We start from the raw sequence: 27,865 nt of genomic DNA on the forward strand, positions 1-27,865 counted from the left end.
CTCATGGCTGTAGCAGCACCATCCAAATTAAATTAATAACATTCATTGCATTTAGCAGTGAGGAAAAAATTAGCCTAGTCTCTAGATATTTAATGTAATTCAAGGAAAAAATAAAAATAAGAGGATCTGTAGAATCTACAGGCACATTTGGTTTCCTGCTGCCTTCACAGACTGAGCTCTTGCTAAGTCAGTCAGGAGGTGAAGGAGATAGTGTGAAATCATCTGATGTGGCTCTAGAAGCACTTCTTAGGTTGGGAACTGTGGAGAGTGTCTTCTTTGAGTCTCAAATTACTGCCATGCTATTCTTCAACAGGTTGCATGCAATTGGGCTTTCTTGGCAGGTATTATCACGTGTGTTGTAGCAAGATGAACCAAGATGATTTGTCCAAAATAACCCATGGAGATCTAGAAAAAAGTAGCCATTTTTGCATGGTCCTTTTCTTGAAGCCACATCAAGATTTCCTGCAAAACCCAAGGCATCCATAGCGCTTGATTACCTCATTAAAAGCTGGGCAGAATGAAGTGGAAAACTCCTTTTCATGATCAGCAGAAAATTCATTCCCAGGTGATGATCCCAAAGGAAACACGCAGTGTGTTGGCCCTCCAGAGCCCTGTTTTCTGTCTGGAAGGGCTGTGAGAGTCTTTTGTCAGCTCTCTGTATAAAGCAGCTCATCCTCAGAGCGTCATGCCTCTTGTAGGGAGAGTTATTGAAAGCTTACCTGCTCAAAACCTGACCTGCAAAGCAGTAATCAGATTTTTGCTCTTAAATCCCACTTCAGTTTCCACATCCATGCTGCCCTTCAACATGATGAAACACCAAATATTTGTTCTAACATTGAACAATGGCTATGGTTTAAAAATATCCCTAGATCATACCTATAATTAGGAAAACAATGACTCGGATCCAAAAGTACCTCTTCTCACAGGACTCTGAATAACCAAAGGTGTAATAAAGGGTGGGTTAGATGTGTTATAGCTTTTTTTTTTTTTTGGTCAACTATTCAGTGTTGCTCTTCATTACTTTTTTTTATCCTTTTTAAAGCCTTAAATCCTCCCTGCATAACCGCCTCTGCTCTATTCACCGCTGAATGGACGGTGCGCTGATCTTTTTATTGGTGGGTAGTGGATTTGGTTTGATTGCTTGACACGGGAACAATAGCGGGATAAACAATTCCTTTCGAGCCCGTGAAACTCCCCATCTGTTGGGCGCGCGCGTGTTCAGAGAGAGCCGGCCAGAGACAGATGAACACGGCAGCCAAGCCTGATGTTAATGGCATCAGTCATACAAGCAGAACATGTGGCACAATAAATCAAAAACTAATTGAACTTTTGCTCGATTATGTCGCCGTCCCACTGCCCATTTTAAGCAGCGCACGGTTTCCTGGAACAATGCCCACAGCCCCTGCCATAGACTCCCTGCCCTCGGACAGCAGGAGGCTGCCCTGGAAGGTAACAAGTGATAGCGGATTCTCTCCGCTCCTTTCTTGCTCGAAACAGTGACACCTTCCTCAGAGCCTCCTTCCAGGCTCAGAATGTGTATTTGACCAACATTTATCTGTTCAAAGAGAACTGACATTAGTATGACAGTGACAGCCCATGTTTGCTGGCATGTTCCAACTGGGACTGTTGCTGACAGGATTCTATAGGAGAAGACAGACAGCATTAATTTTTGTGCTAATTGCAGTATTAATGAAGGCTGGACTGATATAATCTAATATCACTGTTAGCACTTGAAAGTGTTTCTGCTACATCTGCTGCTGGAGCCTGCGAGCCAACATTTTCAAGCTTAGATGTCCATGGCAAGAAGTAAGTAAGCGGAACTTGAGGGGGAAATTTCCACAGATGTGGAAGGAACAATTTCTGATGGGAGCATGAGGGAACCAACTTGAAACCTTTAGAAAGGCACCCCTATACTGAAGTGCATAAATGTGGAATAAGGCCCAAGATCCCTCATGTCATATAGAAACCTGGTTATGACTGAGCCACCTGCCCTCCCTCAGGAACCATTAAAGCACAGGGGACATACATACAGACCTACAGATGACTGCCTGACATGCCCTTCTTTCGCATTTAAAATTTTACACTGACATGCCCAGGAATGCTTGGATGTTTACGAACTTAAAAGGTGAGGTACCAAACGCTTAATACACTTAGAATCAGCTCCTCGTTATATGGGAGGAGCAGCATTTTATGATAAACGTGTTAAAGTACACAAAATGTAACCCAAATCATTTTACAAAACCTTGCAGCACTTCTGTAAAATTTTATTTGCCAATACGTTAGCTGCAAAGAGCAGACTTTATTATTAGCCATTTCTTGTGGAGGATTCTCCAAACTGGTAAAAGGATAAAATGTTCCTATCTGAGTAGAGGCTTAAGTAACACCTAAATTAAATCTTTGCATTAATAGTATTCATAAAAAGGCAGATGGGAGCAGAAAATGTTGCAATGAAGAATATGGAATGAGATGAGATCACAGCATCAGTCTGTCCTTTGTAGATCTGGACAATGATCACAGAGCCAGATTGGATTAGTGAAACCTATTTACCAGAAGTTCAGAGCAGTTGCATGAAGCTGAAAGGCAGTCAGGAGGGAGAGGTGGAAAATGCACCAGATTTACAGCTGCAGCGACGAAAATTTAGAAGTTTTCACCACCGTGATTTCATCCAAATGTGAGTACATCAGAACTATAACGCTGGGTACGGTGTTGTCTTTTGGATGGAAGGAGCGTTTTTATCCTTAGAGAAACCTTTGAAAGGAGTAGCTCATCTGTCTGTTCTGCTTGCGCTGCGCTGCGCTGCCAGCTCGGTGCTCTCTGCTTCTTTCTGGAGCTAATCCATGCAGGTGCTTCAACATTGTGGCTGTGTAAAATCCTTGCACGGGCAAAATTGGGAGAGATCTGGAATCAGTGTTCGTGTACCTATGAGGTAATTGCTAAAGTGACAGCTTGCAACTGTGTGGCTATTCTGTGTGATAGAAAAGAAAATGAAGTTCTGTGAGCAGTTAGCAGCTCAGATGAACTGGGTGAACTGCATGAATGTGGAATTTAAGTCTGCTGGCTCAATAAGTGGAACATTTCCAAAGCCATGCCCTCGAAATGAATGCATGATTAACATTAATTGCTTGTAATGAAGAGTAAGAACCGGACAAAGCCTAGTCTGCATTTGATTGAACAAATTAGTTTAAACTCAATAGCTGCATATTTCAGCAACAAGAAAAAGAAAGCAGGTAAAAGCAGGGAAAACAAATTGTGGGGCCAGATCTGATCTTTACTTGCAAGCTGCAAGCCTGAGCTCTCAGCTGCTTAATTTCAGAATGTAAGTGGAAATGACAAAGTGAACCGTCATTGTAATTGTTTTTGTTGCCTGAAATCTGGACTGCGCATACAAACAGCCTCTTGCAGGCAAATCCAGAAATGGCATCTGCAAGAATTCAGCCGTGCCTTCCTGCTCCTGCTCCCTGCAGAAAAATCATGTTTGCAGGGAGAGCCCTGCAACCCCACTGTTTTCATTGCTGCCATTGTATTCCTGTGCAAGTGGGTCACTCACGTCTACCTCTGCAATTCACTCTTCTTTCAATGGCTATTCAAGTAATTGGATGTTTGCTGGTGCTGTGACTTCCCTTTCATGCCTTCCCTTTCTTCAGCCCATGTGAGCCATTTGCCACGTATGCTGGCAAATGACAGGCAGCGAGTGAGTCAGTCTGTGGATCGTACGCACTCTGAAAATAGGCAAATTTATTACCATTAAGTGCATTAGTACACGGTTCATCGTGCACCAGCCTGGTGCCAATAACAGCACAACAGTACTCACTTCTGGGAGAAATATATATAAACTGTACTCCTCACACTGGGCAGTAAAATACGTAAAATACCAGAGACGTGAAGGTGATTCTTTGTGTCACTAAACTTTTCTGCACTTGAGTTTAATTAAAGTGCTTTGCCTATGAACAATTAATGATTATAGTCCTCACACAATGCAATACCAGCAGTAAAAGTGATTGCAGCAGCTTCAAAAGCAAGTTACAACACATTCACAGAAAAAAAAAAAAAAAAAGAAAAAGAAAAAACTTCATTGTGCTTGTATGGTTTTCACCCCATGCTTGCCATGTTTTAAAATATAAAACTACTCATGCAGGAGAAGGCAGTAGGGATCCTTGAGGATACCACCCCATTCAAAACAGGCTGCGATCAGGCTGACAGCTGAGCACACTCTCTAACTGTGCACACAGATAACTCGCTTGTGATAGGTGTGTAAGCACCCTGTACCTCAGCAGGTTGCTAGCAGGGGACTTGGACAAGATTTATTACCTCCTGTCTTACCGTCCTGCTTAACTATGGGCAGAGATTGGCCAAAACTCTCTTTCTGTCTAATGGGGTCCTAATGCTCAGTACTTGTATCCTCACTGTGGTGTCTGAACTGGTGGTCTGGTTTTCAGTGGTGGCTGCAGGTATTCAACATTGCAGAAAATCAGACCACCCATCTGAAATGGGGATTTCAGATGGATCCATGAAAGTACCTGAACAGTGAGCTACCTAAAGCTGAGATCCCCAGACCTGCGGGCTAGTGGCTGTAGTCACTAAGACTCCTGGTTTGCCTAGATTCCCCCACTAAAATTGCCAAAATGCCTGGATTCCTGTGACTGAGCACCTACACACCCCAGGGCTGGCGACCTCCCTGTGTGTAAGGGAGAAATTATGGGATGCCACAAGTCATTGCTGACATTGTCCTTCACAGACAAGGGTAGCTCTTAGACAAATGCAGGCTGTGTAGGAAGAGTGATCCTGGTTCTGTGGCCAGTTCTTCTTGTACCACAGCCCCGAAAGCTGCTCAGTTCTCCTTCATACCATCCAAGGAGAGGCCGTGGTATGGGCAGCAGTGCCCAGCACTGTGGAGGCCACCTCTGCTGTCACTCACCCCCCACGGCCCCACAGGCAGCGGGAGCAGTAGGCCCAGGTCCTTCAGGACTGCACCTCATCCCCTCAAGGCAGGAACTCAGATTAGCAGCAGGAATGAAAAGCCTTGGGCCAACTCCAGCTGCTTCCACATCTTCCTAAGTCTCCACAAACATTAACACATAGCAAAGATGAGCACTGCAGCTCCTGGATGCCAAAACTGTAAAGGCAAACTCAGCTGGAGAACGAGAGTCACCTGCAACTCCCTAACAAATTTTTCTGATGCTTCAAAGCCTTTGGGCTATAAATGGAGCCTGAATGGGAAGCCTCCCTTCACATGCCTTGCCTGCAGGGTCAGAATTTAGAATTAGAGTTAAACCTGGCTCTGAATTTTGCAAGTTTTTGTAGGCTCCCTTCTGTAACCAGCTGCTAAATCCTGTAGCCATAACTCCCGTATTCTGCATACAGGGGAGGGTAATAATTCTAACGTGCGAAGAGTAGGATACAATGAGAGCTGGGAGAATAACTGAGTTTTTCAGATTTCAAGTCAAACTGGAACTAAAAGCATTTAATCAATCTTCACTTTGTCCAAAAAACACCCAAACCCAATCAATTCCATGTGAGTGCAATGACCAGTCAAAAGCTTGGCTTACGATCCTCATTTCTCATGTGTCTTGTGACCAGTGTTTCTGTTTTGCCTATGATTTTGGTGTCTTTATGGGTTTAAGAAATCAAATTGAGAAAAACTTTAAGCAAAACGCTGCATCAAGTTAAAGTACTGAATGGGTCATTTTGTGGCTGAAAAAAAAAAGGAACGGATGTAGCACAAATGTTGTTATTTGGACATAATGTGATAAAACTGAAATTTCTTCATGAAGTTATTTGAGCTTTTTGGAAGAAAATCTGTATTTAGATAAAGTGATCAGCCTCTCCAAAGTCAGTGTAGATACTAGTCATGGTTGAAGCTTGCTGGATGGAAGGAGAAGCTCAGTTTCTCCTAACACCAAAGAGCCCTTATCCCAAATATCATTAGACAGGAGGCCAGGACACGGCCTCCTGTAGGAAGAGGCAGATTCCTCCTGGAAACCCATGGGAACGTGCAGATACTTTGGGAAGGCTCTTGCCCTGTGCCCACAGATGTCTGTATTGTATAGCTGGAAAATGGTCTCTGAGGTGACATTTAAAAAATATATATATATATTTTATTTTGGGTTGTTTCAGCTGGAATCCTCCTTAAACCCCCTTTTTTTTTTCCGCCCCTCCCCACCATGCCATTCTTTTGGAGGCATTTCAGAGGCATATTTGGCCTAATCTCACTGGTGTAGCACAGCTACAGCACCACAAAGTAATGAGAAGTGACTTTAAAATACCGAAATGAGGTGAGGTTTTGTTGTGGTGGTGGTGGTGTTTTTTTGTTGTTTTTTTTTTTCCTTTTCCCCCAATAATAGCAGTTATTATCCAACACCAGCTGCTCCAGCCCTTATCTTTTCTATGTCCCCCAGCAGAGACTGCATGGGGGCTAAGAGAAGAGCTGACATGCACAGAGCCACCAGACAAGTGTCAGACACCATGAGCCTCTTTGGAGGCTCTCTCCCAGCTCCTGCCCCCCTACATCGGGGCAGGAAAACCTACCTGAGGTGAGGGTCGCTGCTGGTCTCCTAACACTTTACCCCAAACAGAGCACTGCCCGTTTCCACCACAAACCAGCAAGATCCTCACCAGCATCTTCAATGGGCACCACCCTTGTGTGCTACTTGGGCATGTCTGCCTCCACCCCACCCTGACCATTTTTCTGTTGTTCTTTTCACAGCATGTAGTCCTGCCCGAAGGAGAGCCAAAAGTACGCAGCACATCCTAACCAAGAGTGTAAGAAAAATTTCTCTCCCTCTCTTTTGTTTGTTTGTTTGTTTGTTTGTTTTCATTCTACTTGGCTAAGCTCATCTTTCAAAACGTCATGGAGAAATGGGAAGCAGATCTTTCAGGGCAAAGAAGTTCAGCAGTGTCTGATACAGAGAATGAGAAAAGGGAGTTCCTATACAGCTACAGATGATTTAGTCTGTATATACAGATTATTACAGAATTACTTCGAAACTCCTCAAAAAATAAGGTCTTTGTGCAGAGCTATTCAAAATGAACATAGCTAATCAACACGGGTCATCTGAGGGATTCACAGACTTAACTCTTATCCATAAAGCACTAATAATAGTGCCGGAGGGACAGGCAGGAAAGAAAAACAAGCAAATCATAGCAGCACATACACACATTAACCAAGGAGCCAGTACCACATTACACTGAGAATCTGGGAGGAAAACATCAAGCAATGGGCTGTAACCTCCAGTCAAAAAAATGACTCTAAGAGAGCCACAGGAGGATGCTTGTCACTTGATTATGGTGGCACGGGGTCAACCTGGCACCTAAACATCTCAGCAGCTTGCATCTGTGTATGGTTCTCTCCTCTCTCTCCATCCCTACTATCCAGCCCAGTGCTCACTCCTTCTTTGGGCAGAAAAATACCTAAACATTTCCCACAGCCCTGTGCTATACAGTCTCAGCTTTTTTCTCCTCATTCCCTGCTTTCCTTTCACTCAATGGGTGACTTGTGTTCATTGCAGTTCTCTTCAGTAGGTCTCTAAGTATTTTTGTCCCTGATTATATCTGCTGGGCATTATTATTAAATAAATAGTAATAACAGCATTAGCAAAAGATCTGAACACTGAGAAAATGTTTTCCAAATTTAGACACTTTGACACATTGGTTTCATTTGAGTTTTCTTGTCTTCAGAGCCAATTTTCCTTTCTTAAACCCAGTTAGCCTATTCACGACCCCTTCCATCATCCTTTTATTGCAGTTCTGTCTTGTAGGCACGACAGCCCCGCTTTCTCTTGTGCATGTTAAATCACAAGCTTTGAGACTCTTCTGCCAAAGTGTTTCTTCTCACTACAGACACAGGTAGTTCTCTAGCACTTTGTTGAAACATTTTGCTCCATGCTCTTTCCTCTTCCCATGCTCTGTCCAACTTACCATCCTGCTCCCCATTTGTAGATACCCTCCTCTTCATAGTCCAGATTCCCTAATCTCCCCACAGCACCACGGGTCCCCCTGCTTACCACACATACCCATGCACTGGGAAAAAACTTGCCATATTTGCTTCCATCCCCTCTCCTGGTTATTAAAGCAGATCACAGAACCCAAATACTTCATAGGATACCTGGAGTGGACCCCAATAAGAGTCAGGAATATCCCTGTGTTTTTGAGTAAAAAAAAAAAAAAAAAAAAAAGTGTGTATTTTCTGTTTGTAAACATCTTATTTTCATCCAGTCACTTGGGCTGAGGTCTCAAAGTTACTCTTTGACCCAAATGAGGATGAAATTCAGTGTCCCAGTGTTGCTCAAAATAAGCTGTATTTAGATACTTCTTTTTTATTTATGCTCTCACATATGTTGTCACATAATGTAAAAATAGCATAAAAGTCCAAACAAAAAGTGAATTGTTCTAATAAGGCAGAATGCTTAAATAGTTACTCTTTTCTTTTTTTTTTCTTTTTTTTTGACAAAATAAATACTTTTCCAACCAAATGCCCAAACTTTTTCTAATCAGAACTTTCTCATAAACCTATTCAGCTGGATAATTTTCAGCTAGCTCTCTTCAAAATCTAGGACAACCGTATGTCTGTTATGATGTTTAAAAACTCAGCAGAAAATTGTTTCTGTCATGAGGGGGCCTCTAACATTTAATTTGGGTTGGGTCAGCTGTTGTACTCAGCACTATACTCACAAAGGTCTAAGAAAACAAGAGAGGAAAGTCCCTGTTTTGTTGCTGTATTTTGATATGATTTTCTTCTTCCTTTGGGGCTTTCCTGACCCCAATTAAAGATACCTTTGACTGGCTCTTAGTCTTGATGCACACAGCATCATATTAGCTGCGGGAGCACCAAGCCTAAGGAATGGTCTGCAGATCCAGATAAGCAAGGTTTGCAAACCAATGCAATTTGGACACTCAGCTCTTTGACTTGTGCATTCCTCTTTTTCAGCGTGATGCAGCTGCTGATGTGCAACCATTCAAATAAATTGCACCTAGTGGAATATAGATGCCTGTGAGGAAGTTGTGATTACCAATTTCTATACCCACACTAACGTAGCAGTATGATTATTTATTTTTCACTTTTACTTCTGCACCTGCAGTCCGTGCTGTAGAAATGCCTCAGCTAACTTGAGAGCTTCTGCTCTGGTGATTGCAGTGGATGCACAACTTTAATCCTAGAGAAGGGCAAAAATAGCGAGCAGTGTGGACATCTGCCAGACTTTTTTTCATGGCAAAAATACTCAAGCAGTGTAGCACTGAGTGATTTAACATTCAGGTAACTGACCTAAGGTAACTTCCATGACATTTGAGAATCCACCCCAAAAGCACAATCATGGCAATGGAAGGGTGAAAGGGAGAAGCACCTTCTTTTATAAAATTATTTCAATGATATCGTTATTTGCAGTTCCTGTTGTCTTATTAAAAGTTCTTCCCAGTGACAGTAGATCCTTTCTTTTGATTTCCTTGCACTCCTATCCCCCAGGTACTGGGATTACAACTCTAAAAACACTCTTGATGACAGTACCTGAATACTTTGCAGAAAGCTGGCAAATCCCTCTGTGTATGCTAGTGCTGCCACATTAAAAATTAGATCAGCATTAGACCATCCAAAAGAGCTTAGCTCCAAAAATCTGATATTTCCTCTATAAACAATCACCTCATCGTCCAGCCTCTAAGCTTTGAAGTTTTACCCAAATCCAGATGTTTAATTGGCCCCTTCTGGGGGGCTTTGGTTCCAAGAGTGCTGATGGGGTTGCTGGAGCAGCCTCTGCACTGTCCTGCAGCGCTCCTGTGTCCTCTGTGTCCCTTGTGTAACACTAGCAGGTGTGCAAGGCCTCAGTGCCCTCATGTAAATGTCCACAAAAAAAAAAAAAAAGACATTTTGTTGAGCTCTGAATTCAGAGTCAGCATCCGGCAAACAGAATGAACTGTGCAAATGACATAGAGGTTTAAGTTAGTAATTATTTCAAGAGCAGTGTACTAATTCGGCAGAGTCTGGATGACTCTGCCATTCACACAAGATTTAAATTTCCTAGTGCATTTAGAAAAGAAAAGTGACTTCTAGCTGATCCTTCTGCCTTACCCTAAGTACCCTAGAGAAATGTCAGCTCCACTTTAGATCAAAAGTGTGTTGCAGCAGGTTTAGTTTCCTGACCTAGATAAGTCTTTATGTATTACAGTAATGGGTGAGGTAGCCAAAGTCGCAGTGAAGTCTCGAATTAGGAGTTAAGAAACTCCCAAAGTGTACTATAGCCAAATGCTGCAAACAAGCAAGTTAACTGAGATGGTGCTGCTGTCCCTGACTGTAATGGCAAATGGCATTGAAACTTGCTTGAGGGTGTTCTGGCACTACTGATATGGCATGTAGCAAGAGACCCTGAGAACATAGATAATGTGCCTAAATAATTCCTGCTATTTACGGAGTTCAAACTAAATATCATCCCCTGCAATGCACAGGCAGATTGTTAAGTTTCAAGTCAGTTGTGGTTTACACTGATCAAACAAGCCACTTTCAGGACTAGAGACTGCTGCAGCCTGCATCCTACTTACCAAAAATGCTCTTTCCATGACCATGCAAAAGCAGCGACCTCAGGTGTCTGGGTAGGAGAGGGCTGCAGAAATTTTCAGCCACACACCAAACAAGACCGCATGTGAGCAAGAACTAAATGATGGAGCAGCAAGAGGAGGCCTCCTGCCACCATCAGCCCCCTCATTCTTGAGTTTTGGGCAGGATGGTGTGGCCCAGCCCTGTCCGGCAGTGCCAGATTCCTGGTCAGGAGAGCCAGGCCCCACCTGGTGCACGTGCCTGACTTCAAGGACACCAGCAGCCCCTCTGGCTTTACCTTAGCACTGGGCACGTCCTTAAGTAGCTTACAGAGAAGGGACTGCGCTAGGCTGCGTGCCAAGATGCACCGAACTAGAAGAAAACCCCTCTTAGGTCTCGGATTAGGGCTTGGTGGCCTCACCAGCCCTTTGTAGCAGCATTTCTGCCTGCTGTCGGCCCGTTTCAGCTCCTGGTCCCACCGGTCAGGAGGATCCAGACCAGCCTCCTGCGGATACAAGGAATCTAAAAAAGTAAAAAGTGGTCAGGTTTGGGCTTTTATTTTGTTCCTGTTTTGGGAAACATCTGTTTGCACGTGTTTTTAAATCAGCCTGAAGGTTCACAAACACAGAATATTGCACATTAACAGTACACTGAATTCTAATTTATTTAAAGAAATTGAACGATTTTATGAACGCAAGGGGACGTGCCTCAATGCTGTCTTGTTTTTATCTGGAGCATTTGTTAGAAGGCAGACCGGTGGGTGGAATGAGGCCTTTTCTTTGTCAAAGAGCAGGTGAGACAGGAGAGGCCTGAAGAAATAGCATTTTTAATTCACGTTGCATAACTTTAACTGACTGCCCAAAATATGATGCAATAAGAAATTAAAACTAAGCAGACTCAGAGGGGTATCCTGAATCAGTAGAAGTTAATGAGGGCCACACTTCATTCTCTTGAAACGAATGCAGGAAGCTGCAGCTCAGCACCTGGGTCCCCGAGGGAACACACCTGATTTTTCTGTGCTTTGTATTTCTCAAGCTCAGAGTCAGAAATCAAACAAGATGAATCCCACCCCAGTCCCCACCAAACAAAACTCTCCCCAGATGACAGGAAAGCAATCAGAAGAGCAAGCAGCACACTGCTCCTAACCAAGGCTGCTCCATCGGGACTCCGACAGCAGACCCCCGTGGTGGCCTGCAGAGGTGGCCCTGTCCCAGTCTGGCTCTAACAGGAGAGTTTTACCTCTTCCCTGCAGGTGATAGCAGTGTCTGACTGTCAGCCCCACCACGGTAATCTCCACCAAATGTTCTACAGAGAAGAGGAGGTGCGGGGTTTGGGCCGCCTGCGGGGCGGGCAGCAGGGACCCTGCACCACCATGCACGGTAAGTCCTCAGAAATGGCTTCACCGCCTTCTGGGTCTCCATTGCTTCAGAACATTTCTAGATGTTGCAGTCTTCCAGTCTGCAGTGAAGCAGACATTTTGTTATGTAGAGAAAGGGTACTTCCATGCTTAAAACACTCAGTGGAATTTATGAGATAAAGACCACATCATTGCAGAGCTCTGCTCCCTGCAAGAGCAAGCTAATAAAGCAGCACTTGCTTTATTCAAAGTCATAAACTCCCCCTTTCCAAGAGTTGACAGTATTGTAGTGATGATAGATTGCTTATAACTGAGCTTGCCTGACTCATCTTATTATATAAGATCCCTGTTCAGTTCCTTAAAATTTGCCAAAACATAATCATTTGGGATGAAATTTTAGATTCTGGCTGTCAGCCACGGGCCTGATTTTTTTTTTTTCAACCAAAACTTGTTCATCATATTTGTGAGAACCCATGAAGGAGAAAATAGAGTTTGCCAATGCAAAAACAAGGAAATGAATAAACATAAACAGACTGGTCGTTCAGTTCCTTTTCAGTGCTGATGTGGTATGCTTGGAAGGAGGAAGCTGGAGCAGGGCCATGAAGTTTGTCATGGGATGGCCTTTTAATCCAAAACACACCTTTTGCTCTCCCATGAAAAACCACCCAGATGCAATCCAGCTAAAAGACTTTGAAAAATCCCATATGGCACACGTTTGGTAGAGACATAGGAAGTTTAGCTGTTAAAAGCTGTTAAAAATGTAAAGCAGATCCTACCATGAACGAGCATGTTCTTCACACCACTGGTCTGCAACTGCATGGTTTGTAAGCCACCTGATCTGAACACAGAGTGGGCAAGAGCAGGGCCTGGGAGCTTGAGCTTGGGACTGTGGGGAAAGATCTGAAACCGGGAAAGGAGCCAGGACGTGGCTGAACAAAGAGCTGTGGCTGAGGGGTTGGAGGAGGGATGGAGAAGGAGTGTTTGGGACTGGCTGGGGGGCAGTGGGTGGCAGAGAGGTACTAGGGGAGAAAGAAGAGACTTGTGGTGTCTGTTGTGAGGGGAAGCAAAGGGAAAAAGAGACCAGATAGGCACCAATGGGAGAAAGGATGCGGGAATCTGAAAAGAGGAGTGGAAAATGGGGGAAACAGTTCTCATAAGGGGAGAAAGGGAAGTGATTGGGCAAAGAACCTGAATGGGAAAGAGGGAGCAACTAAGGTTAAGTTAACTGTGCTGAGCAAGAGATCTGGAAATAAAACAGAGGCAAAAGGGACTGTTGGAGGAGCAGATAGAGGGAGAAGGGATTTCACCAGGAGCCAATTTCACCAGGAGCAGCTGTTCAGGACACCAGAGCTCCTCTAGGGCTACCTTAGCTTGTGTAGCATAATGAGGACATTTGTAGGATGCTGGCACAGAAAGTGCTCAGAGAACGCAGTGGGACATCTCCAAGTTCCTGAAATAGTTCCCTAAGCGCTGTCCATCACTGCCAACAGGTTCCTCAGCGATGCACATCACCTAACACAGCTGATACATCCCCTGTTTTCTGGGTGCCCATTTCACAATTCAGACTCTGATACCCAGGAGCACTCATTTCTAGCTGCCACAAAAAGCCGTACTTTGACTGCAAACCATGCTGCATTCTGCTCAATTCCTCTGAAAACTTCATCTCAGGAAACTCTAATCTTAAACTCAGTACTCTTTGTTTCCCCAGTATAACCCCTTATCCTCCAGGAGCCTATGAAGCTGTTGGATTTTTTTTTAACGTTTTTGCAGATGTTGACCACAATGACCAGCAATACAGAAAAGGCCATAAAAATGAATAGTCTAGCCCTCAGAGGATTCACTAGTGGGAAAACTGGGTATAGGACCACCTACTGAACAATAAAAGCTGAGGATGAATAACTACTTTCTGAGTGAACACTCTCTATGTGGTGCACTGAATGGGGCAGAACAATCTGTGGAAAAATGGTTTCTGGTCACAAATTAGAGCCTGAGTCTCAAAGGGGAATAAAATAATCGTGGTCCAGTTCTGATGCTTCATAACTTTTGATCACCTGACTACAAATTTAGCATTTTAAGGGGAGAAAAGCAGAAGTGTTTGCAAATATTTGTATGAAAATAAAAATAGCGCTTTGCTATGATCAAAGGATCATAGAACGGTTTGGGTTGGATGATGTGCTACAGCTTCTGGTTTCAGCAGGCGTTGTACTAACGAATAGCTACACAGAGAATGAGGCGCCATGGAAGAGTGCAGAAAGGTTTCTGCAGCTGTTTCTCAACAGCTGGAGAGCCAGCCTAATGTGTTATAAAGTGATATATATATATTTGTCCCAGGATGTACAACATCTGTTTGCATTAATCTCTGTACAAACGTGCCCTCTACATAAATTTCACCCCTCAAAAGCATCCTTCAGCATCCTTACTGGGAATAGTTCTGACTTTGGTGTTTTCCAGGCTTGCTTCATAGACAATTATTGCTGAATATTATTGCTTCATAGACAATTATTGCTGAATATTAATCAGACTACAGATTTGATAAAGCACAAATTGAAATCTGGGTAATAGAACAAACAGTTAAATTTTCATAGCAAGCTAGAAATGTGCAAAGAGTACAGATGAGAGCATCAGCATGCTTATTGCTAGCATTAGAAATGCTGTACAAATATCAAGGCATAAGGACAGTCCGTACTAGCATGGAGCAGGTCAGGTGTCAAGGCCAGAACAATAAACTCCTGACAGCCCTCAAAGCTGTGCTTTGCTTCACAGGGTGGATAGATTAAATATTTATGTGTATATATGCATTTATTCTACAGGAAAGAAGTACTCAGTTTTGTACAAGCACTCATCTTGGAAATATAGGGCAAAGTCAGACTAAAAGGTTTGGAGCAACCCTTGTCCCACACTTGGCCATCCATAGCACCTTCTTGAAGTGGCATTCACAGTACACCCAGCCACCCCTGTCCTGACGAGCGCTTACCAAATTGAAGTCATGGGGACTTAGTTTTGCTTAAATATTTTGAAAAAGTTGACCAGAACATTATCTAATAAGAGGGGGATGCTGAATGGAAGAATCAGACAAAATAAGAGCAAACAAACAAATAATATATGTATATATTGTTTATGTATATGTTTATGTTTATATATTGTAATATTTATATAGATTATATATTGTTTTTTATATATAGTTTATATATTGTAACTAACTATATATGTTATGTGTATTGGGAATACATATATATATATATATATATATATATATGGACATATATATATCTCTGGACATTAGCTGAAGCAGTGGTGCCTGGAGCCACTTTCCCAATACTGTTAGTAACCTAACACACAAGATGAGAGAAAGTAATTGAATTAAACTTTGACGTGAGGGATACAGTTAGGTACCTAATGGAATTACTGGCGGGGGAGAGCAGCAGGAGAGAAGCTAGTTGAGATATTTATCTTGGTCAGCTATTGCCCCCAGAAGGACAAGACATTTCTGACTGTTAACTCACGCTGGAGACAGTGCTATAAGCAGCATCTCTGCTATTTCTGAGGTTTCCAGTTATTATTTATATTTCCTTGGTAACAGCAGTTGTGAATCATATTGTATCTTCTATCTTGGTGAGTCCTGGTGTTTCTGTAAGTCTTTGCCCTTCCCTTACTTGAATACCACTTTTAAAAAAGAGCAGACACCTAAAAATGGCCAGGAATGAAAAGAAAGAGGGGAGAAAAAAAAAAAAAAGAGAGAGAGAGAGAGAGAGAGATCCACATCATTCCCACAGCCAAATGGGAGGATTTGGCTCTGTGAGAGAAAATCTGGAATCCCTCCTTCATTTATTTCCTTGGCACAACTAGCAGGAATGTCAGTGAGCATTTACATGGGGAGAAGTTCTCGGCTGAGCACTCGCCTGTAATTGCAAGCTAACCTCCAGGCTCGAGGACAGCAGAGAGAGGTCCCACTTGGCCAGAGGCAGAGAGAAAAGTTAAAATCCCTCCCTGTGGTGGGGTGGATGTCACACACATCACTGTCCGTGTAAGAATAATTCCATGGGTCAACCCAGAAAGGAGAATGACTCCCTGCTCCTAGGCAGGACAAACCTGGTGGGGAGCTCAAGTGTGCACAAAAACTGTGTTAGCTTTTTTCATGTACATACACACTTTTATAAAAATAAGTGTATACACATGTACGCACACACACATACCTATAAAAGTGTTAGCAGTGGGAAAAGGCTCCCATTTGGTCTAAAGAAAGTTTGTCATCTCATTTGAAAAGTCTAAGCACAGATAAATGCTTTTTTTCATAATTACTTAAGCAATTTCAATATCACTCATTTTGACATCGCAGTAGATGATCAGAATAAAGATTTTTTTTTTTTTTCACTTTTGGCTATAATCAGATCTGGTGGGACTACAACCTGAACCCTGTCTGTTTTCATACTTGGCTTAAGTACACGGAAGGATGCTTTTAATACAAGCTGTGCCAATGGGATAATCACTGATAATGCCCTGTTTCTTATGCTTTGCAGTGGGAATAACTGAACGAGAGTCATCCAAGTCCTGTAATCACCAGTCAGATAGAAAATCTTTGGTAAGTGAATACAGCAAGACCAACTACCACTGTCTAATGCATATTAAAACCTAGTACCTGTTAACATGTCCCACATTAACAGAGTGGCAGCCTGCGGCAGCACTTGCAGGTTTCACAGTCTTCTTCAAGGCTTTGAGACAGGCTTGATGCCAGGGGCTACCCAGCTGCGAGCAGCGGCTGGCACAGGAGAGCTGCCCCTCCGGAACCGAGGACACATTGTAGGATGGAGGCAGGCAGGCACCTGCATGGTCAGCCCTGGCAAGACTTGGGAGGAATTAGCCTCTTGCTCCTCAGGAAACCTCATCAATTGGGAAAAGATGTATTTCTAAGATGGAATAAGTGTCAAATAATTCACAAACTCCAGCACGTAATGCTGAAAAGACGATCAGATCAATCACAAAGGTCAATACAGAGTCAACAGGAAATCATCATACAAAATCTGAAAATTTGTTCTGTAGTAGGGACAAAATGTTTTGGTTCAGAATGATTCAGCTTTACTAAAATATTTTCCTCCTCTTTTTTTTACAAAAACAATTTTCAAAGTCCTTACATTCTGTAAAAACTAGATTTTCAAACAGAAAATAGTGCTCTGAAAAGTTTCTAACCAACACTAAACTAAGCTACAGAAACTTTATGGCTTCAAATGCTCTTTGGATGGCTACAATATACCAGCTAGCTGTTAGCTGGCCTACGCTCAAGGAAAACGACCAATATTTAAGGATGATCAGAATTAACAGCATTAATTTTATTAATGTAATGAAACTAGTTACACCTACCAGCAATTAACCTGGTTGAATTTCAAAGAGTATTTGCAAAAGTAATTTCAAACATCTTTAAGTCTGGGATTCTTTCAGAGCACACCTAAAAGTATCCAGTTCAGGGGAAACATTCATAAAGGCTCAAGAAATTGTGATGGTTGGGAAAGCAGCTGTAGGTGTGACCTGCACAAAAGAAGCCAGGCGTAAAAACTAAGGAATAAAAAGTTCTGCTAACCTCCCACACTTTTGGGGAGGTGTAAGTCCTGCTCGTACAGCCGCTGTGCTGAAACCAGTGAGACCATTCACGTGAGCAAAATGTTTGTGTGGGCAAGGGTACAGCAGTCAGGTCCTTAACCTGCTTTTTCTTGCTAAGAGATTTACAGTATGTATTTATTTTCCTTAAAAAATAATTTAAAAAAAAAAGCCTCTTTCCTCAGACTAACTCAGGTTCCCACTCACCAGCGCTGTTCTTTTCCCCCAGCAGCCCCCATCATCGCTAGCCATCCCCATCGCAGCGAAGCCGGCGGCTCTCACAGGCTCCCCCACGGATGACCACCCGCTCGCAGACGAGTGAGTCCCAGCCCCATCCCCATCCCCATCCTCCCCAAAGCAGCCGTGCGTGGGCACTGCCTGGTGAGGAGGGAATGGGTGACACCCTCCCAGCCAGGCACCACTTCAACAGGATCACAAGGAATTCCTCAGCCGCAGATCTCTGAATCACAGCTGTAAAACCTCCTCAAAGAAACTCTGCTTGCTTCCCAAAGGGAGGGGGGAATTGGCTGAAGAAGACATTGATGCCATTGGTAACTGTGGCTATTGTACAGCCACCCTGGTGTCAGCTACAGTTCTGTCACTAGGAAAAAAAAAAATCTAAATCCAAAATTTAAGTATTTTCCCCTAAGTAGTCTATAATATTGGTCCTAAGGCAGTTTGGAAAATTTAATTAAGTTGCCATTTTGTCTCTGAAGTGTAATTAAGGAACAGGCTGAGCATAGTATAAATGCTCATTGTCACAGTGTCATGGGGACACCGATACCTTTGGAAACGGGCAGCCCACGGGTTTCAGTGGCTGGTCATCATAGGGAAGGAAAAAGGGCCCCAGAGATGAGTGCTTTATTCCAGCCCTCCTGTGCTTTATTTGCCAGCCACAGGCAGCACTTGAGGAAGATGGCAGAGTACGACCTGACCCTGCCACCAGGAGCAGAAGCTTCTCTACCACTGACAGGAGGCAACCTGTGCGGGACGCCCAGCCTGCTGAGGAAGATGTGGATGAAGCACAAGAAGAAGTCGGAGTACCTGGGGGCAACAAACAGTGCCTTTGAGGCAGACTGATAAGTCCTGGCATCACTCAGAAAGACAGAAGTTCCTTTAGCCAGGACAAGGTGCTCTAGGATTGATAAGGGAACAGACACAGCACAGCTCCCCCAGGAAAACGATATCCTTTTCATTACTTGATGCCATTGCCTCAGAAAGGTAGGAGAAAGGCTAACTAAGGTAAAAATGGTGAGTGTGATGCAACATGCTAGCCTTTCTTTGTTGCAATACACTAGAACCCCAAGTACCCCACTAGATTTACGTCTTGACTCGATGATGCTGAAGCTACTGCTGACCTATTGTACACGTCCTGTCTGAATCAGCTCAGACTCACAACAAGAGAAGCCTGCCAAGATGCTTGTGTGTTCCTGCAAGGTTACGGTTCTGTTTTTGTTACTGAGTGCCATTGAGTGCCAGGGTTTGCTTGTTGTGTACCACTGCTTGCCCTCTTCCTCTTCTCATATCCTCTCTTCTGAGAAAGGAGACAAAAAATGCATCTTACAATTTGCTTGGTTGAATGACGTATGCTAGACATCTTTTTTCTTCAGTTTTGATGTTTCAAGACAGGAGTAAAAGGTGCAAAAAATTTTAAAGAAAAGATGAGTCAGAACTGAGCAAGTTTGCAAATACAGATTTACCAAACTTCGCCACACGGCAAGTCACTGGTGCTTTAAAGTGCCCTGCCAGTTCAAACTATGAGCTACTGAATAACCTCAAGAAATACTTTCTTCCATTGAACCTGATTATTAAGTCAGTAACTTGCTGTCTACCTGTGTGGTACAGAATATTTTCCTAAATGCGGAAAATGCTAGTCGAAAATACATAAATGATGCAAGCAGACAACTAAATGTGAGATATTTGCATATACCAGACCTTTGCTTATGAGCTGGTGGATTCAATGGAATCCCCTACCCCCATTTTTTTTTCAAAATTAGAAGTTGCTGACCATGGTCCCTTGGGCTTTCCTCTCAAAAAAAAAAGTAATACAAAAAGTGTCACTGGTATTACAGACAACATTATATTAGTCAAGAACAATACTTGTCTCACGTAAGTGCTCCCTTGGTTATTGTACAATACTTTGGTTTGCCTAAATACACAATTTTAAATATGAACTTGGGGAAATTATGGCTGCTGCAGCTCATAGCAATGATGATTTTCTCTGATCTAACTGCCAGTGCTGCAAAGCATAAATGAATAGGTGGCCATTGGTGCGCCAGAGGTGTGAATGGTATGACTGCAGCCAGCAGTGTAACTGCAGTTACATCTCCTTCCCTTCCTACCACAACTACCCAGGTAATCTCTGCACTTGTGATATCTGCCAACTTCATCCGCTGCTTGTGTTAAGATCATCTTCAACTTGGGCTTTGAAAAAACGTATTCCAAGTTTCTCTTCCAGTGGGGGACTGAGAGAGCCTTGGATTACAGCCTACAGAGGTGCAGGCTTGGGCAGTGATCCACAGCCAAAGGCCACCAAATCAGAGGTACCAAGGCACAGCCCAGGCAGAAGGGAAAGGCTGCAAAAGCAACCAGGTCCATTGGCTTTGGGGTGAGAAGGGTGGAGAGGTACACAGGAAAGGTTCACAGCTGAGAAACCAAAGTCTGTGGGATGTGAAAGCAACAGCAGCTGGTACCCAGCTTGCTTTAGAGAGTGCGTGTCCCCAGCTGCTCCAAGGAGCTGGACGTGCTGGAGAAGGTGTGATGTGGCTGGAAGGGCGCCTTTAAAAACATATGATGTCTCGTCACGCTGAGTCTGCCAAGAGGAGAGAGGAACTAGACCTTCATAAAACACCTCAGCTGCCCATCGGTGCTCAGTAACTTGGAGGACAGCACCACAGATAGAAATCACACAGCCTCTCCCCTTTCTCTTTTTTACCAAAGGCAAACAGCCTGATGCAGACCCAGCCCAGGGAGATGAGCTCCTCTCCTGCTTCTCTTGCATCCTTCCGGGAGAGGAGAATCACACAGCTCCTTGTTAACCACACACAATAGGAGGCAAACCCCTCACAGGGTTTCACCCCACCTTTCAGCTGGAGCTTTTCACCCACTGCCCACGTGCAATAGTCTAGACGGGGTAACCCTGCCAACATCAGGTCCTCCGTGGCTGAACCCAGCTGGAGCCATCCCCAAATTTTTCCTGAAATGTGTTTTACAAATATCATGAACCACACTATCCCCTCCCCTGCCCCCAGCCCTGCCAGCAGCTTTGGCCTTGCTGGCACATGCTATTTTTACGTGAATAGGTAAACCTAGTGCATTCAGTGGGACTATTTGCTTGTACAGCAACACGTACGTTCAAGGAGTAGGGAGAACAGTAATAACTAGACTCATTCCCTAAGCAAAGCAAAGCAAAAATAAAAAGCAGAAAAACAGAGGGAAATGTTCATTTGCTGCATTTGGGGCAATTAAGGCTCTGAGTACTTGTGATACCTGCCCTTGTAGCTAATGTGACCTGGAGAGTTCAGTCCAGGGCAGCAAGAATTTTGTCTGTTGAGAGCTGTACCTTAGTATTTCATTTTGTTAATTAATAGCTTTAAGCAGTATGAGGATGGAGAAAAGATGGTTAATGTTTCTACATAATATTTGCTGTATCTTGAAATGTGTATTTATGGTTTCCTTATTTATTTAATTTATAATTTGTGTCTGCGAGAGAAGGAGAGATTTGCAAGATGCATAATTAATTCCTCTGTATCCCAGGAACTGCTGTGAAGATTTCTTGTATTGTAGTAGATACCTATTTTATTGATTCAAATAAAATATGTCCTATTCATACAAAAAATAAAAGAAACGTGTAGCATGTGGTAACATATGGATCTTGGTGACTTAAAAGCATTTTGGAAGGATTTTGTGAGAAATAAAGGCAGGTTTTCTGATACTGAAGAACACACACATCTGATGGCAAAAACCCAAGGTTTGTTCCCCCACAGGAAGAGCCCGGAATTACATGTTTGTGAACGGTCCCAGTACTGTAGTAGTGGAAAAGCCTTCCGTTTTTATTAGATACTCAGAGAAAAGCCCTGGCACAGCCAGGCATTAGACATTACAGATATGTTTATTTATCTGATCAGAAGTGGACTATGGACAATGATGTCTAGTCTCCTTGTGGCCCTGGGAGGTGAGGTGTCACCTCCCTCCATCCCATCACATAAGAGCACCAAGACAGAGACTCCTCGAGGGTAATTAAGGCCCTAGTAGAAAATAAAACCAAGTACTGTCTATTTACAGTCCTACCAGATGACAGCAAAATCACTCAGCTTACCTCAAAAAAAACACGGCCTTCAGGCAGCATACGCTGAACCATGGAAGGCACATGGCCCAACACGAGGTGGGTGGCACAGGGACACTGGAACTGAAGGACCTGACTGAGGACTGTGAGGGGAAAGACCTTGAGAAACAGCAAGGAAAGAAAACACATGCTGTTGGTATCCCTCACCAACCTGGACTTTGGAAACCCTGTCCCGTAGAGGAGGACTTGTCTCCTCAGCTCTCCTGAGAATTCTGGTGCTTTGGTTATGGACAGAGTCCATGTTCAGAACAACTGAGTCAGGAGTATACCCTTGATGGGTAACCACACCATGGGACACAACGTTTTTGCAGGCAGTGGGGGAACAGCCTGGCCTCTGCTGGGAATTCCACCGCAAATGCCTGACCTTCAGTCGTCCCCTAAAAACAGCAGCGTGACTCGGGCACAGGATGTGGACGTGCAGTATCGTTTCCAGATGAGCCTGTGCAGAAAACAATGTTGGGTCAGCTCCAGCACAGTACCAGAAGAATGTGAAATGGTGATCATGACGTAAGTGAACTGTGCCATTTTGCGCAGAGACATAACGTAGCTAACCGTGCAGCTCAAAGCGTCACTGCTGGCACTGCCTGGCACATGCACCTTGTCACACTTTAAAACGTCTGTGGGAAGATGCATTTTTCAGACACGTTTCTCGTCATTTTACAGTTTGGTGGTTCCCCAGCTCTACAGAGAGACTAACTGGGGCACGGACATGACTGAAATAGACTGCATGAGGATAGTTCACCATGTTTAGCATCACACTTGCAGTAATTTGTATTTCATTTCCAAAAATAGTTCTTAATTTCTTCTCATCACTTCAAAAACATCTTTGTGACAGAGCAACTCCTTAAAATATCCATCATCTATTTGCATGCCACTTTATTTAAATAAACTGTAGTGAATTTAAAGCTAGACTACTATATAGCATAATTCCTACTGATGCATGAAAAAATCTCAGATATGCTTTGCCTGCCTTTCTTCCCCTTTTGCACTCAGGTCCTGTAGCAAAGAGATTTGCTCAATGAGTTGCTCACAGACACATCTCTGTTTTGGGGAATAATATACACTTTTTACAGATATCATTTATAATTCAAACGTCAGCATTTGCATGACAAATTTCACATCTCTGAGTTACCCAGCCAGAAAAGATATGATATCCCAACTCGTGTACACAAACAGGAGCGGAACAAGGCAGATTCCTCACATGAAATCCCTACTCAGAAAGCTGTACACAAACTCCACAAATGATACAGATGCCAAATAGCCATGCATACCCTATGAGAGATTTAAAAATCTCAACATGAACTCTATAGAGTTAGTGAGTAAGTGAGTGGCTCCACTCTATGTGGTATTAAAAACTTTTTTTTTTTTTTAAGTGGCAGAACTATAATTTCAATGAAGGGGCACACAGATCAATAAATTAAAGTGTTCTGGAACAGGCTGCCCAGGGAGGTTGTGGAGTCTCCTTCTCTGGAGATATTCAAGGCCCATCTGGACGCCTACCTGGGCAGCCTGCTCTAAGGAACCTGCTTTGGCAGGGGGGTTGGACCTGATGATCTTTCGAGGTCCCTTCCAACCCCTACAGTTCTGTGATTCTGTGATTCTGTGATTCTGTGAATATTTAATAAAGTTAGATGAAGGCCCTGGAAAAAAAAGAAAAAAAGAAAAAAAAAAAAGAAAAAAAAAGACAAGCAGCCAAGCTCAAATGAGAACAAATCAGCCTGAAAAGGATGGACATGTGAATGATGCCCCTCCTCTCAGTGATCAGGTTGGATTCACCACAAAAACAGGTATCATTTTTAGCAGCCTCATAAACAAGCCTGATGCAAAGGCAGGGAAATGGGTGCAGACACCCTGGCAGCACCAGGCCCTGTGCCCGCAGCATCACCTGCCTTACAGTTTACTTCACTTTATTTTAAACGAACATTTTCCTACTTGTGCAGTCACATTTTGCATAGTGGCAGAATAGCCAAAAGGCAGCACACCGTCGGTTTGCCCGCCGCTCCCTTTTTTGGGGGAGGGATGTGCGCTGGACCGTAAAGCAGAAGAGACATGCAAAAGGCCCCGCGGCGTTCCCAGTCCTTCCCCTGTGGACCTCAGAGGGCACTTCTGGGTGATGCCAGCCCTTGGCACGGTTGTGCCTGCTCAGGCACAGCCGCGCTGAGAGCTGACACTGCAAAATCCAGCGCTGCAGAGGCGCCTGCTGCTGCTGCTGCTGCCGCCGCCACGCCAAGGAGAGCAAGGTGGAGATCAGGAAGCAACGCCGCCGCCGTCAAAGCAGTCGTCCCAGCAACGAGAACCACAAAACAAAACAAAATTATGAAGCTTCTGCTTCATAAGTTACCGGGTACTTTAGACGGGAAGTTGTGCTAATCCTAGTGAGGCTGTATTCAGCTGTTAGATGGCACAGAAAGTCCTGCAAGGGATTTTTTGGACTAAAGAAAACTTTTCCTGTGAAAAATGCAACTCTGCTTCTTTATAAGTCCATTCCAGAGCCTACATAACATTGAATATCTGACATTTGTTCTTGTAAAGTAGGAGGCAAGTATATTTTCCAACCAGATTTGAAGCAAGTTGGCAAAAGATTTGTCTATAGCAAACCCTTAAAAATTGGGTTAATCAGCACACTGACTCTTCCAATGCCTGTTGTTTTAACTGAGACAGTAACACCTAAAACCAAAGCTTAGCTAATCATTTTTAATGGTTTACATCATAAATAGAAACATATAGAAATATCAAGTTATTTAGCTGATTACAGCATGTGTGAGGTGGGTTACCCCATTAGTGGAAGAGATGAAAAAAAAAAGAATAAGAAATAAGCCTCTAATCATTCTCCTCCATGGACAGACCCTTTGAAAAGAGAAACTGAGGTGGTCCCCAGCACTGGATAAATAAACAGAGGAGCTATTTGGAAAAGCTTCCAAGCCTTTCAATACCAGTGCATTGAAGTGGTCATGTCTCCGGTGAGACCCTCACCGGGCGTCTGGTCTTGAAGCAGGAGGCAGAGACGCACAGAGGCCCCATGGTACCTCAGGTGATGCCTTTTTCCTCCTGCCTGCCCCCGAAGGACACGAGACAAGCTCCTGCGGTGTGGCAGAGGAGTCGCCCAAGCTGCACCTTGCAAAGCAGCTACGGTCTGGTTGCCACCGCTCTGGCACCTGCATCGCCCCATGTCCACCCTGCCAGCTTGAAACCTCCTTGCCTTGAAAAAGTCAGAGGTCCAAATCACACCGCAGTAACAGGGCTGAAGCCTTCAGTGCTGATTACTAAGAAAAGAGAAAAGGGAGATTCAGAAATCTGGGTGTAAACATTTATACACTGTTCCTGCTGGCCTGATGCCTTCTGATTCAATACCTTCACAGGCAGGACTGAGCGGTGCCATCATGGGCAGAGCAGGCATTCGACTGCCAGCAGGGATGGGATGGTGCTGCTGGGACTTTCCATGAAGTCAAGTATTCTTGGAAGAACCTCGAGATGACTCGGACACATCCTTCCTCCAGTGTCTGACAGGCAAAAGAGCCAAACCCTCTGCTCTGCAATCTCATTTTTGATGCACCAGAATAAAGTATTTAACTGAAGTTTGGGGTGAAGCTAGAGGTAAATGAGGTTACGGTGGCAGTTTTCTGAAAGAGTCAGGTCAGACTGTTACAGCAGTCACTTTTGTCCCTAGAGGCCTTAGGAATCAGGTCAGCAGCCGGAACCCTTCGCTAGCTCTCACATGCCCTGTGGTAGAGGGAGGACTCCCAGCTCAGCTCCTTCACATCCAGTTATGCTCCCAGCCAGAGGGGTGTTGGTTTGAGCAGAGTATTTTGGAAAGTAGCACATGCATGAACCCTGTCACAGCCTCCTGCACCCCAGAGGGATCCTGCCACCCAGCCACCATCACCCTCTGCAAACAACATTACTTTATTTCCTTTTATTTACCACAAGAAAACAGCCCGAAGTCCATCCAGTCAGAGCAAACTCGCACAGCTGCCAAGTTTTACCACATCCTGATAACCAGGGCAGGCACAGGGATCCTGCAATGAAGGGCTCCCCTCAGAAATAGTCACATGAAGCGTCTGAGAGGGCCTGGTGCTTGCGGCCACCCGAATGTTCAGATAACACAAGTCCCGCTGGGTCTGGGCACGCAGTGGGGATATGTAAACCAGGGGAAGGTGCTCCCCTTCCCTCTCAGTGCTTCAGCCTTACAGTGCCAGGGGGACACGGGTGTGGGTTTAAACTGCTCTGAACAGCTAAAAGGGAATGTGCTGCACGAGCAGGCTCTGGGCTACCACCAGGAAGGGACAGGTGGGACAGTGCCTGTGCACCGCTGCTCCCAGCTTGTTTCAGCCCATCAGAGCAGGAACCCCGCTTTTTCCACTTGTATCAAACCTAAATAGGGGGTTTAACATCACTGTCCAGCTTCTGTGTGGTAAAAAGCTTTTGGGGAAAGATGGGGCACTGGCACCACAAGGCAGCCCTGAGTGGCAGCACAACCAGCAGCCAACCCTCTGAAGGGAGCTCGGTGCTATGCAGTCACACTTTTCAGGTGGCTGAATGTCCAAGATCTGTTTCACCTGCTTTGCAGCTCTCATATTGCTTAAGTAAATCAACAGACAGCTTTATTCATGCACAGTAAAGGGCCAGAAATAAAACTTCTGGGGTTATTCACAGAAGAAAAACTGAGGCCCAGAACCCTTACTGCAATGTGACCGCTTCTATCCTCCTGCCTATCGCACCCTGCAATTCAAAACCTGCAAGCAGCACAGCCTGCAAAATATTCTGTCCTGAGTCATTGAGCCAGAACAAAGCAGCATCTCCCAGGCTTCCTCTCCAACAACAAAAAAAGCAAGTCTAAGGAGTAAGAGATACCATGGGACAACAGCAAGGGCTTGCGTCCAGCCACCACATGAACTTTAGGTGTCTGTGTGTGTAGATTCAGCTTGAAATCTCATGGCAGCTCTCCTCAACAGGCAGATCCACAACCTTGCTGCGCCCAGCATTTTGGAGCCACAGCACAGACGGGCTGGCACTTCAGCATACTGCTCAGTGATTTTTTTTTTTTTCACCTACTTAACTCCTGTAAATTTGTGACTGCTCAAGCAGGGCCGGCTCCAGGCACCTCCGCAGCATGTGCCTTCGCTACAAGCATCCATGGTCTCAAGCAACAGAGTTAGCACCAGGAGGAAGGCAGGGGCAGCTGGGGGCTGCCGCAGGCAGAGCTGAGGTGTGCGGGGCCAGGGGAGCACCCGCTGAAGAGCCCAGCACCAAAGCACCAGAGGCTGAGCAGGATCAAAGGCTGCTGAGGTTGTGGGTGCTGGCCCCCCAAAATTGCCTGTCCAACCACTGATTCCCTTCGGGGCAATGTTTCTCTTCTTGCTTTGCTATTACCTGATCTTTTAAAGCTGGGAGTGAGAGAGAAACGTGCGTGCTTGTTCCCACTTTCCCCAAGGGTGAGGGAAGCGATGCTAATGTGTGAAGGGCCAGGCCGGGCCTCGAACACAGCCCTGATGAGCTCTGGGCAAACCCAACAGAAAACGTCAGGTGGGAAACTACTGAAAGCTACTGCTGTGTCTGCCACGAGCTGGACCGAGCCTCCAGTCCTCACAACTCACCTGTGCGTTATTTACAGTGCTGGATCTCAGCTCTGCACCACAGATAACTCCGTTTTTCCCCTTGACTCTGGCACTGGCCTCCCCAAAAGCATGACATCAAACAGCCCGGACCCCATTTCCCACTTTTCCCCAGCCTGTGGCACAAAAACGCTGGAACAAACAACACATTTTACACGTCCCCCGACGCAATTAGCCACACGCTGTCAGTGGAGGGGCCGCATTGTCAGCCCCAGCTGGATGCAGCTAAGCTGATTTGTCCAGGCTGGCAAAGCTCCTCTTTTACAGGCCACGGTAGGTAGGTTTCACAGGCTCTGAGCCGATGAGGGCCTGCCGCAGCCCTGGCTGCCCCAGACTGGCAGCCCTGGGCCTGGGAGGGCTGTGCTGCTTCCTCAGATGGGCTGCCCGACGGAGCAGAAGGAGGTGGGCACTGGAGGAGACCCCGTGCTGGAGGTCTCCTTCTC

At 44.7% G+C, this 27,865-nt stretch overlaps 1 protein-coding gene across 1 annotated transcript; it reads left to right on the forward strand.

Moving 5' to 3' along the window:
• The first annotated feature begins 1,474 nt into the window (after positions 1–1,474).
• On the forward strand, positions 1,475–21,201 carry VXN (vexin). Its single transcript, XM_035563162.2, has 6 exons — positions 1,475–2,671; positions 6,704–6,759; positions 11,772–11,898; positions 16,394–16,455; positions 17,698–17,783; positions 18,359–21,201. Exons 1-6 carry the CDS (start codon positions 2,605–2,607, stop codon positions 18,543–18,545), a joined length of 585 nt encoding a protein of 194 aa, XP_035419055.1. The 5' UTR covers positions 1,475–2,604; the 3' UTR covers positions 18,546–21,201.
• Positions 21,202–27,865: the final 6,664 nt, after the last annotated feature.

The sequence above is a fragment of the Cygnus atratus genome, chromosome 2, assembly GCF_013377495.2.
Source record: "Cygnus atratus isolate AKBS03 ecotype Queensland, Australia chromosome 2, CAtr_DNAZoo_HiC_assembly, whole genome shotgun sequence".
Taxonomy (NCBI): Eukaryota; Metazoa; Chordata; class Aves; order Anseriformes; family Anatidae; genus Cygnus; species Cygnus atratus.

Excerpts from the sequence above, each read along its gene's own strand:
- VXN (XM_035563162.2), top strand. The coding sequence starts at position 2,605 with ATGCACCAGATTTACAGCTGCAGCGACGAAAATTTAGAAGTTTTCACC. Across the intron at positions 6,760-11,771 it reads AGCACATCCTAACCAAGAGT|GTGATAGCAGTGTCTGACTG; the intron begins GTAAGAAAAATT and ends TCTTCCCTGCAG. Across the intron at positions 11,899-16,393 it reads ACCCTGCACCACCATGCACG|TGGGAATAACTGAACGAGAG; the intron begins GTAAGTCCTCAG and ends TATGCTTTGCAG.